The sequence below is a fragment of the Pterocles gutturalis genome, unplaced genomic scaffold, assembly GCF_000699245.1.
Source record: "Pterocles gutturalis isolate BGI_N339 unplaced genomic scaffold, ASM69924v1 scaffold3555, whole genome shotgun sequence".
Taxonomy (NCBI): Eukaryota; Metazoa; Chordata; class Aves; order Pterocliformes; family Pteroclidae; genus Pterocles; species Pterocles gutturalis.
This window is the reverse complement of record NW_010140484.1, coordinates 1-12,954: the sequence shown is the minus strand read 5'-3', so window position 1 is coordinate 12,954 and position 12,954 is coordinate 1. Positions and strand designations below refer to the sequence as shown.

General features: G+C 42.5%; 1 protein-coding gene across 1 annotated transcript; it reads left to right on the top strand.

The window, feature by feature from the left end:
- Window positions 1-5: 5 nt before the first annotated feature.
- On the top strand, window positions 6-7,294 carry LOC104469232 (doublesex- and mab-3-related transcription factor B1-like; the record flags this gene model as incomplete). The annotated part of the gene is made up of 4 exons (XM_010083672.1): window positions 6-342; window positions 1,990-2,222; window positions 3,856-4,000; window positions 7,188-7,294. Coding segments are annotated over 4 exons (822 nt in total), but the record flags the coding sequence as incomplete, so codon positions are not given.
- Window positions 7,295-12,954: the final 5,660 nt, after the last annotated feature.

The following is a 12,954-nucleotide window of genomic DNA, read 5'->3' as shown; positions in this document are numbered from 1 at the left end:
CCCCCTGCCGTAACCACGGCTTGGTGGTGCCGGTGAAGGGCCACGCCGGCCACTGCCGCTGGAAGCTCTGCCTGTGCGACAAGTGTGCCCTCATCTCGGAGCGCCAGAAGATCATGGCAGCCCAGAAGGCCCTGAGGCTGCAGGTGCCCGACCCCCCGGCTGGGGCGGCCGCAGGGCGCCCTTCCCTGGGCGAAGGTCCTGGGGTGGCAGCTGGGGCGGCCAGTGCCCCAGGGGAGAGCGGCCACGAGGGGATGAAGAGCACCCAGCCTGCCGGCAGCAACAGCAGAAGCATGGCATACAGGGGGCCACCGCCTGCCAGCGGCCCTCCCTTCTGGGACTACGGTAAGGGCCTGTCCTCAAAGCCTCTTCCTCTGTCCTGCCATCTTTCTGTGTTCATCCTCCCCTTCCCCCTATCAAACACTGCCACTTGTGCAGTTTGCACCCACCGATTCCTCAGGCTCCAGCTCCCCAGAGAGCCATTACTGCTCTTGCTCTTTCCTTCTGGACACAGGTACTCAGCTTGTATGTTCAATGTGCAGCCCTGCATTTATTTTCCCTTTTGCAGGGTCTGCAACGTGGGTTACGCGGCTCTGCAGTGGCAGGAGCAATGTGCTCAGCCTTGCTGCTCATTGCAAAGTTGAAGCTTAAGCAAGTGGCTTGTCTCTGAGAGGGAAGTTAGCCTGGGAGGGAAACCACACTCTGATCCCTTGTGCACTGCAGGTGCCTGTGCATGTTTCTCTGAGTGCTGTCTCCCTGTTTATAAATTCACAGGCAGAAGCCTGCAGCAACAAAAAGGCTGAAGGCAGGTAAATGGGAAAGTTACCACTGCAGTTGCCTAAAACAAGCATTTTATGATAGCACTGGCCTTTATTCCTGTAGCAAAGATTGAACTTGGCTGGGATCACTTAGTGTAAAAGTGTGTTTGGTACTTAAGAGCAGAGCATAGATTTTGTAGGTGGAACAGTTGTACGGTCTGTCACCTCTTAAATTGCTCCCTTTTAATAGAATCTTTCATGTGACTTATCTAGTTTATTACTGTTTATTATAGTAACTTCATACTGTTTCTATTTACTGCAGTAATTTTACAGAAATCCCTACTGACTGCAGTGGTCAGTAGTCTGAGCCTTTGGAGAGTTGGCAGCCTGCAAGACAAAATGCTGTTCTGAGAAGCCCAGAGGAAAGAGTCATTCGGACATCTCTAGTTCCCACCTAGTCTGTCAATAATTGTTCCCTTTTTTTTTAGCTATGTTTCCTAAGAAAATTATGTTTGTGGATGATTGTACCTGTACCTGTCAGTCCTTCCCTTAGTAACATTTTTAACCTACTGACCAATTTAAAAAAAGGTTAGGGACAAATAGTATAATTCTAGTACTCCAGAAGTTGACCTACTCTCGAAGCAAATTCTTCCACTTTACCAACAGGAGGATGCGCAGACAAGACCCTATTAATATTTGAATAACCAGTCTTAAAAAAAGACTTCAGAGAGGCCATATAAGATTCCAGATGCAAGATAAAAAACAAAGGAAGTAACTGATTCTTGCATCTGAAATTGCTTGTGTATGTCCCTAAAATTGAACATTTGTCTGTAAATTAATGTAAGATTGACAGATGGGACTAAAGTTAGAACTCTCTTATTTCTGTAGATTTTTGTTTTAAGTTCTGCTAGAGTTAAGTTTTAAGGTAGGTTGCTTTGCTGTTGCTGATGTACTGGAAGAATAAAATTCTGCAGCCAGTGCTTTACCAAGGACTAGCTTCACAATGCACAAGGCAGAAAAGAACGCACATCATTCTGCATTACAGTGTCATCTGCTGCACCTTTCCTTAGTTCCTTAAAAAATCACAAAATAAATTCATGAGGAGCTCGGAAACCAAAGGGCCACATTCTCCTGCTTAAGAGTGGAATTTGGTCCTGCAGCTACTTCTACTGAACTCCATAGAATTACATGGATACTTTTATTTGTTATTTGTTCTTTTCTCATTGTTTCCCAGCTCACCCTGCTTTTCCTCCAGAATACATGGTCAACCCAGAATACCTGGAGAGAGAGCCTCCAAAAGTGTACCCTGGGTGTTCTGGGGTATATCCTTACCACCCATTTCCAATGGGATTCGCCATCAATCAGTCAAGCTGTAGGGGAGCACCACCACCTCCAGGGATATCACTTCAGAGAGGTTTCCAGCACATTCCTAACAACTACGGGCCAGGGAATGCAGCTTCTGTGTCAGTAAGTAGTGGTCTTTCAATTACCTCTGGAAATACTGCTGGCTTTACTTTTATCTGTCTTCTTGATGTTAAAACACCCATGAAAAGTTACCCTGCTTATCAGTTACTTCACAGCATTTTGATAATTATGCTGAAAAAGATATTAGCAAATGGTGAGGTTAATAGTCTGACCCGAGCCCAGAAGAGCAAAGCCATGCACTTGCAAGGGGCCAGATTTTGCAGTGTTTTAGGGCTTACACATCTTGCTAACATCTGCAACAGCCTTTTTAAATTATGGCAATTGGACACTTAATATGGTGATGTTGTGCCAGCATAGATGGCACAGAAAGCTCATTGGGAGGTTCCCCTTCTTCCATGGAGGACAACTCTAATGGCAAGGGCGGGTGTCAGAGTTTGGTGAAGGCACCACAGCCGCAGAGAACAGGGGAAAATCAGCTTCCACGGGGAAGCGAATCAGCATGGTCAGCTATTTCTGTTTTGAGACAATTGGTTTCTCAAAAACAGTGGAAAACTGTTGTAATTAACAGAAGTTTCAGATTAAAATTACATTTAGCGTCACAGGGCCCACACCTTCAAACTACTCGGCTAAATTGGCTGTCAGTTGTAATGGTGTCTGTGGGCACTTCCAGTTCCTTTCAGTGCTGTCAGTCATGTTGGTTTAAACTGGTGGTGTCCAGTTTTTGTACCACAGTTGGGCACACTATCAGATTTCCAGCTGCCATGCACCATTCTGTCTGCATTGAGCACAACTCATCAGTTCATGTTAAGGTGGAGTGATCTGCCTCAAGACTGATGGATTTATTATGCTTGTATAGAAATTCCCCGTCACATTTTAGGGGTTATTGAGAAAGAGGGTGGCTAGCAGCAGTCTGAGGTCCAGATAAATTATCCTGGTGGGCTGGATACTTACAGGTTGGGAAGTGCCTTGTCTAGACCATCACTGTATGTGGTTTTGAACTAATTTTTAACTGTCCTGAAACAGATGGAAACATCTCATACAAGTTATTTCTGCAGCCGGGTGCATGGCCAGATCCAAGAAAAAAATACTTTTAGTCCCCGATGCTAGTGTTTCTGAGGATGGAAGTATCTCCTTGCACATGGAATGAGTTTTATCATGCTCTAACAGGTCTGGTGATCACAGAAGACTGGGACTGTGGTTCACACTGTGGTGCACACCAGCCCCTCAGTGGAGGTAGAGTCACTCACTTCACTGGGTGCAGGGGAGAATCCATAACTAGCAGGGAGGTGGTGGCAAGAAACATTTTCCTAGGATGCCTTTCTGTTGCATGAGGACTTCCAGATTTGTTCAGAGGCATGTGCACCAGGTCAGTGGTGAAGGTGAGCTGCTCCTGGTTTAAAACAACCACTCTGCTTAGAGGCCATACTAGATGACAAGGACTTAGAAGGTCAGTTTCAGCTGAGACATGGTCTGAGAAGCTGCTACTTCTCAGTTTCAGCATGTGAGACTATGCACAGGCTTTGCATGTGCTAATACATGCACAGATGTGGCAACATATGGACAAAAAAATGTAATATTCACAGGTAAAAATTGAAACAGAAATTGTTTGATACTGCAGATGTATCCTGAAGAGAGTCTTTAGATGGAAGACGCTTAGCTTCATGTGTTTCCACAGATGCCAGATGGAGGTGGAGATTTCCATCAAGGATACTACACTCCTCTGCCTCAGTTCATCTCACCGAGTTTTCTGCCGGGGATTCATTACATTCCACCTGCCCTTTCACTGAACATGTTGGCTGAGACAACCGAGGAAGCACATGGTAAGGAAGTATGAGATGAGCCCTGGAAGATGCAGTTTCCACCCAGTTTCAAAAGCTAACCACAGAGGTGGAAACCCCAAGAGACCCAGATTCTAGCTAGTGACAAAGCCAGGACTGAGCTCCTGAAGGCCCAGGACAGATTGCCAGCTTGCACAGCTGTGGGCAGGGCTGACTTGGGGAAAGCATCCTGACATGCTTGGGCTTTCCAGCTGACAGGCACCTCAATCTCATGCAGACGTTGGAGGCCCCAGAACTCAGAGCCATTCCAGAATATGATCTGTTGATGTTCTCAAAATGAAAACATTTTTCTAAATAGTTAATTTGCAGGACATATTTTAAAAATTCTTTGGCTCTGTTGCCATTTATACAAAATGTAAAATAAAATGAGGACTAACACTTAGCGTGAATAGTATGAAATTTCTTGCTCATCTGAAAATCCTACATTTTAATTGCTGTAAATGAAAGATTGAATCCTCAAAATCTCAAGTTCTCTTATTGAATCTCACACGTTTTTAAATTTCTGGCATAGGTTAAGTCTTTGCACTTCTCTCTTTTGGGTTTGTTTTATGTATTGTGCCTACATGTGGACATATTTGTGATTATATTTGCATTTTTCATTTGGCTGCAGCTAGCTGTGACCACAAGAGGGTAGAGCTGCTCAGAGAATTAATCACTAGCACTGGATGAGTGAACAGCCAGCTTTATTTTAAATTATTTTTGAAAATGCAGATAAATAAACTTAATTTATCTTCTTGAACCTGAGAATAAAAAAATTTTCATCTGACTGTTTATGAAACAGATTATGATAAACACACAGTGAAAAATCAAATTTTTGTATAAGAGGGAGGAGAAATAGAGGAGTATAATTACCTCATTTAAATTGAAAATATGTTGATGGTTATTATGTGGGACAAAATGTAAGTTGGGTTTTTTTTGGCCTGGTTTCTCAACAACATAAGGCTCATTTTCTGTTAATGTCAGTCCTCTCATAACTTTTCAATCCATTAGTTATTTTCCCCCAAACATACCTGTTGTGATCCCAGGCCTACACAATATTGATCTGCAAGGGAAACAGATGCCTCCCACAAAATGGTTTGTTTGCAGCCATGTCGTGGTGTTTGGCTGGCTGGCAGCTTGCACGCAGTTCCTGACTGACGTGTGTGTCCCTTGGCCAACAACCAGATGCTTGCCAGTTGGCCCAGCAGTGGGCACGCAGAGCGTACCTGCTTCTTGTCTGGCTGGAAAGCCAAAAAAAAAATAAAAAGGAGATGTGGTGGACAAGGGAAATAGGAAGAACATGGCAGTGTGGGGCATGCACAGACATTGCAGAAATATAAAGTTATTTTAAGGTACTGACAAAGGCACTAGGACTTAATGCAGCATGCAGGAGATACAGGTGTGTGTGAGGTGAAATAATATGGGCTGAGTTTGAGGGGAGAGAGGAAACTGAAGGCTGGCAGGCAAACCAGAAAGTGTATGTGAGAATTAATGGGGCTTGTGATTCAGAGGGGACAAAAGATCTGGGGGATACTGCAGTGGCAGAGAACCTGTAGGGAGCTGCAGCTGTTCTGCTGGAGTGTGTGGGAATGGGAAGGAACTGGGAGTAGCAGACAAAAAAGGGGGACATGGTGAGAAGCAGTGGTATTGCATTAAGGAAACCAGAGGAAATCCAGTCCTATATTGGTGGAGTGAAGTTGTACTGTCCAAACAATCATGAAAACAGGCAACTGAACAAAGAAGAGAGGTCATGAGAGCACTGCACCCCCCCCAGAGAGCAAAATGCCATCTAATGACCTCAGCCCTTATTACACACCAGGGAAATCACAACCCAGGCACAAAGCCATAGGAAACAATGCATCATGGATTGTGCTGCTCAGGGAAAAATCCAGTTTTCTTAGTACTACGGAGAAAGTACAAATTAATTCCACTACATAGCATTTTTGCTCCAGGATGTGTAGGAATTTGCAACTGTGACCCAGTGAGGGGGAATACTTCTGAATGAGGTCATACACAAAACAGCCTGCCAGCAGAAGATGCAGACGTAGAGGGAAGCTACAGTGAAACTAATAATTCTTTGATTCTAGTATTCAAGATGCTTGAAAAAAAGAGAAAAGCTGTAACATTTAGTGCATAGTGATGTGTCAGGATTGCATCATGTCTTTTTTCCCAAGAAAGGAACTGACTCAAACCTGCAATTAGACTTGGGAACATCCTTCCTCCAGAGAGACCTCCAGAATTGAGGTGAAATGGACTCTCTGGCAAAACCGTCGCAAGAAAATGGATACAGAAAACTCTAGCAGAGGACAACTGGTGAGAAAAATGTCTGTGATCTCTGCCACGAAGGGAATCTGAGATGAAGACAAATAAAATAAACCCACCAAGTCCTGTCTGAAAAAGATTTTCCAAGGCTAGAAGCTGCTGCCAGAAAGGTTTGAGTCAGCAGTTGACTGCAGTTGAATGACTGAGGCCAGTTAGGTTTACAACAGCGATGTGAAGTATAGGCCTTGTTGTTTAACAATTTCATGCAGTAATAACTAGCAATGTTATAATAACAACACAATAATACACAATAATAAACACAAGGTATGTCCCATAAAACAGCCAGTACAGCATCTGAGGACAGAGTCTGATTGCAGATTGTTGGCTTTCAAAAAGAGCGAGCCACAAAAAAGCCCAAACAAAAACCCAAGTTGCCTGTGAGGAAAGGAGGGAGCTTTTCATGCAAATTGGCAAGTAAATATAAAATGAAAATCCCTAGCTGGATTTGAAGAAGGCATTATTAAGTCTGTCAAGGCCTTTGAGAATTCACAGGAGTGTTAAGGAATGGCATTGATTCACTGCAGTTAAGTGGACAAAAGAGTCTGCCTCATACTTCTATTCCAGTGCAGCCTCAACACTTGTGATCTTGAAGGACTCTTGCTACATTTCTTTAAGCATGGCTGAAATAATCAGCTGCTGTCTGAAGTGCAGTATCTCAGTTCAGAGCACTGCAGCTCTTGATGTCAAGCACCTTTGAATTAACTGGTTTGAAAAACAAACTAGATTGACAAAAGTCAATCAAGAATTTACCTCTGGAAATGCGATTGATACCAGGTGTAATGCAAACTGAAATACTACAGGGTATGGGGTTTTGGCTTGTTTGTTTGTGTTTAAGTCTCACCTTTTCTATTCTTCATTTTTATTTCAGCTACTGAAGCTGACAGTCAGGATTCCAGGGTGGTTCGTGACCCTGGCCTGCCACCTTCTTCCCCAGAAGAAACAAGCAGAGACCAGTCTGGGTATTCTAAACAGTAAATGGTCTGGAGAAGAGCTGAGCAGCAGGCAGCATTACTTTAAAATGCTGATGAGAGTGTTAGTTAATATGAGGGTAGAGTGACACTTAGTCACTGAGCAGCCACAACATCCAGAAGAAGGGGATTAGTCCCCTGCCTGGCTTTATGATCATGTTAGAGCTCCCAGGCTCACAGCTCAGCCTCCCTAGCACTGTAAAGCCCTTGTTCCTAAAAGAGGTTTTCCAGAACCATGGTAAATCCCTTCCCCTTAAGAAAGTGGAAGCAGCAAATGATTATAACTCTGTTTCCTTTGCTGAGGTTAGATGGCTCCCTGACTGGAGTGAGGTCTCTGAGCCATATACATTCTGTAGCCTTCTCATGTTCATGACAGTCGTCAAAAATGTGTTGTTTGTATATCAACTTGGTGTAAAGGAAACCTGGTTCTGAATATTATGGAAGAGTTAAGTGATGTGGAGCCTGAAGACTAAGTGAGAGAGGATGGGAAGACAGTCTGGGTTGCTGGTTTACTTGACTGCCTAAGAACGCGATTCACTGGATTCAGCGGGGTAAGGGAACAGTAGGTGCTCGGTACACTTGCCAAGAAGGGCATGGGAGGAATTTGCAGAAAATTCTGGTATAGGCTGAAATCCAGTGCCTCCGCATTGTTTTCTGAGTGAACTGCCTTGAAGGCACCTTCTGTTCAGGTTGGGAACAGACTGATTGGGAATTGCCTCTTGTCACACTGGCTTAGGATTTTGAATGTCCTTGATGGTTTATAGATAATTTCAATGTTGTTTAACTCAGTACAGGACTAAACAGTACTTTTTGTTTCTAAAGGGCTCATGTAGACAGCTTTATACATGTGTTTTGGAAGTGCACTGTTCCGTATCAAAGGTGTGGAGAGATTTCCTAGGAAACTAGGACAAAACACCCTTTAGAATAACAATTAGTCAAATCCATACATATTACAATTTTCAATTAAAATGTTTAATTAAAAATTAAAGGTACATTCCTCTGCCGTTTTTCCTAGAGGAATTAGTTTTGTATTAAGTGGATCAGTTGTTAATGTTTGAATAATTTGGGGGGCGGTTTGTATCATTAAAAAAGATACATTAAATTGTTGGTGTGGTTTTGATGGTTTGAGGCTTGTATATTTACACGTAATTTTTCTAAACAAATGTCAGATATTGCCCTGAACAGCTCTGTGTAACACACTGGTCCGGAGAGAAATTTAGGCTTCACTATTTTTCTTCTACAACTTTTGACTGCTGCTGTAGAGGTGTGCTCAGTAAAATAAACATTCTTTTTTTCTGCTACTTGTACTAATCCTTGCTCAATGCAAGATGTAAAGAAATTATACTAAGCTGATTTTTTTTTTTATGTGTTAGATGATCTGCTGGAATGATTTCCAGCACACAAGGTTTTGGGGGACAGTGAATTAAAATGGCAAACTTAGAACTGCCAAGAGGAAAAACTGAAAAACACGTATCTATAGCAAATCATCTGATGTACAACTTGTTGTATACTAGATTTACAACAGCATCTCTGCTCCCAGGAGTGTCCCAAACCTCCTCTTAAAACTGCTGTCTCCTTGGGAAAATCTGGATACTTCTTTAGTCTGGATAGAGCAAAGCTCTTTTCAAAATAAAATAATCTACAAACAGAAATACCAGCAGCACCCACAGAGCAAGGTCGTCTGTGGATGGAGAGTTGTTCTTTTGTATATATAATATAATGATTTAAGGAAACAGTAATGTACAAGATGAACAGTTGAATAGTCTCCTTCACAGATATTTTTCTCAAGTCATATTCAGTGTTGTTTTACTCCTTAAATCTCAAAGCAAGGTGGACTCCAGCCCATTCCACTGACTGTAACGCACAGTTATTGTAGATATAGTGCATACACAGTACTGTTTTCTGTTTTGCTGTGCCAGTGACTGCTTCCAGATTGCTAAGCCAAACTCCTTCTTTTCCTTTTCCTCCATCTTTTTGAACAATCCGTGAGTGAACCAAAGCCTTTACCTTGGCTGTTTGAATGATGGTATGGCACTCCAGTAGGATCTGTCACTGCATGGCTGCAGACCAGTGTTCATCTCCAGAGGGATGTCATGAGTTTAAAAAGCCAGAGAAAGACAACTAAACTGAACAAGGAGATGAAGTTGCCTTACAAGGGGAGTCTAAAAATAGACTAGTGTCTTCAGTTGGGAGAGGAGAAAGTTGAGGGGGGTATGGTTCAGTTTTAGAACATTGTGTCAGCTGTGACAAAGTCGATGCAAACCCATTGCCTTGCTACTTCCATAAACATGAAGGACAAGGTGACCAGGGGCAGAGGCAAATGACATCTGACCAGCCTCATTGTCCAGTCTAAGGAAATCACAGACATCTGCCCCAGTCTAAATTCTTCACAGTTGAGCAGTTACAATTGGCTTTCCTAGAGCACCCATAGTGAGGCCAATACTGTTTAATATGCATAATAATATCATCAGTCAAATTTTGGTGTCATTTCAGATTTTTACAGTTTAGGAAATTTGTCCCCAAATTCTTGCACCTATCTCTGCATGGAAAAGTAAATTACTTGGTAAGAGAATTAAAGTGAGCAACACTCCAGCTGACAGGAAGAATTATCTTATGTGGATAATTCAAGGTTTCATTCTTCCATTTTATGCTCATCTTTTCCTTTTTAACCAAAGAAAAAATGTTCCTTGACAACTGGTATTGTCATAGTGTGCACTTAAGGACTTCAAAGTGAGTAATTTTTATTCCAAACTTGGTGCCAAACGATGTTTCCAATAATTAAACTCTGTGATCTCTTCTGACTCCATTTATTTAAATAAATGACTTAGGGATAATGAAATCAATTTGGATTGAAATTGAATTATTTGGATTAGACAAGTCACTCAGAGATTGTTCCAGCCTAAATCATCCCAGAATTTTATTGTTTTTTATTAACGCTGAAGCTACACAGACTTTGGTCAAATTCATAAAACTTGGGGAGAAAAAGGAAAGTTAGCTATGATACCCGCTTCTGAAATCTTTCTGCATGCAAGCTGCTACTGACTGCAGTAGGAATTCTGCAAACAGCATGTCATCTTTTTTATTTCCTGATTTCTGAGGACTGACTGCCTTGCTAAATAGATCTGAACTTCTGAAGATGCAGTTCCTAACACTTGACACTCCTGTCAACCCTCCATCCTCACTGCAAGCCCCTAGGTCATCACAGAGCAACAAGCTTGCTTTATATGCTGGAGGAGAAAAACCTGAAATTAGGAACCAGTTCTTTAACGTTTACTCACACAACTAATTTCATTACTTTCAGTGGAATTATTTGCGAGGGTACAGAGTTGACAACGTTGGTTAGGTATGCAAGTTTAGGATCCAAGTTTTATACAGAGGTGTCTGTGACACTGTCCAAAACCTCAGATTATTGTAGATTTGCATTTTCTGTAGGAGCTGTGGAAAAAAAAAAAACAAAACAAACCCAAGGGATTCTAGAAGGATCACGTAATATGTCCATTCTGCAAACATCTGTAAGATTCATTTGTCTAGCAAACTGCTAGATGTTAACATTTCTGTGGTATCGACTTCTACATCTGGACTGAAGCAGGTTTTCGCATGACAGTAATTATAATACTCTTTCTAGGTCTTTTTTTCCTCTTGGAATTAGATGCACCCAGTTGGAAACCTCTGAATCCACAGCATGACTATAGCTGTTTTTTCCACATTAATGAGTAATTAATTTTGAACAGCAATCCAAAGAAACATTTAATTACCTACCAATAAAGTCAGCTTGCTGCAAACAAAATTCTCCCTCCTCTTAAAAAAATAATTTTCATGACAGAAAAATTCTTTATGATGTGAAACATACTTACTTTGGAACAGTGGAAACTTTAATTAAATCATTCTTATGGGCAAGAGGGTCTGGTTTTCCTATTTTTTGCCCAATGTTTTACTACTGCAACATTAGCATTAGTCACAGAGTTATGTCTCTGCTTAGCTTGCCAGAATGTAAGGGAGAAATCCAAATGTAAAGAAAGACTTTGTGGAATCTATTCCTGAAATCAGAGTGTTACTACATGTTTTATTGTAGCCCAGGCCATTGAGAGCGCTCCAGATCCCCCACAGATGACCAGGCAGCCATGTGCCCATTCACACACCTATGCATTTTACTCACTTGTATCCTTACAGGTATGTCTTATCATACATGCGTAAGGCTTGAAGAGCCTAGGCTAGAACATTTCTGAAAAGCCCCCACTCAAACCAGCAGGCCTATTTTGGTATTAATTTTATTTACAGTGGGTAACATTCTCTTGTTTCTCCTTGCTGGCCCTTCCCACTGGGTCTTTGGATATTGTCCTCAGCTGGGCAACATTAGTGGCAACCTTGCAACTTACTTCCTAGGGTGATCCCTTATGGATGTAATGATGAGCCGGTTGTGATCTCACACTGTTTTATTTTACGCAACTGTCTTTAGTGGGGGCAGTTCTGGTTTCATTTACTAATAATTGTCAGGGTTTTATAGTCTTTACTGGTACAATCTACTCAAAAGTGTCCAGGCCACATAAGCTAGAACAAATACAAAACATTTCTTTTTACAAAATGTGGTTTAAATAACAGTCATATGCATAGTTCCCTAGGAGAACCTTCCTAGTTTTTCACGGCAGGCTCTGTTTCCCATTAAAAAATGTGTTCTTTTGATCAAAGTGCAAATTGACTGTTTCTCACATTCTTACAACAAATAAATAAGTAATTCAAAAGTGTTATGTACCTGTGGATAACTTTTTATATTCCCTTCCTCATGGACTGCCTCACATCATGAAATGGTTCTTTACTTCCTGATGTTCCTCAGTCCCAAGATGACAAATTTGTTTGAAATATCTCTAGGCACTTTGGCCATCTTCCCAAAGGCATGCGCAGGGCAAGTAATCCCGTTGTCCAAAGCTGAGCAGCTTGGTAGAGAGATCTGCAGAGGCCACACCTGCTTAGTTTACTTTCCTTACTGAGTCTGCAGCTGTGTTTTGTTTTTCTCAGCACACTTTATAGTATTTTTCATGGCCAGTGGAATGATGGCATACAAATGAATCAGAGGGACAAACTTTAAAAAAAAGAAATAACAAAATATTTTTCATCTAAAGCAGCAAAGCACCTGGCACACTCAAAAAGGGAATACTATAGAGGAAGACTGAAAATCAGAACCTGGACTCCTTTTCTTGTGGGGCTGGCAGCAACTTACAGAGGGGAAAGCCACCTGTCCAGCAGCAGCCAGAAAAGTCCACTGTCTGTGTTCACCTTGTGTGAGATACCCACAACTTTCTTTTTTTTTTTTTAAGACCAATGTGTTGTCAATACCCTTTAGCAAATGTGTATTTCAGAAGCCGAGAAAGGAGAGCTGACCAGCAGCCCAGCTGGGACCCCACAGCCACCCTCCGCACCACCTCTGCCTCCCCTCCGCTCTTGCTGGCCTGGGGGCCGCACCAGGGGCCCCCCTCACCAGTCCCTGAGCGGCCTCAAGGCACCAGGCTATCAGGGAAGCGAAACGGCCACTTTTCCCTGGCGCGGTCCCTCTCCTTCACAGCGGCCCCCACTCACCCTCTCCCTCACGGCTTGAGCGGACAGGCTCGGCCCAGGGAGGGGGACGGGCGCTAATGAGCGGTGCGCGGCGAGTGCTGAGGTAAAAGCCATGGC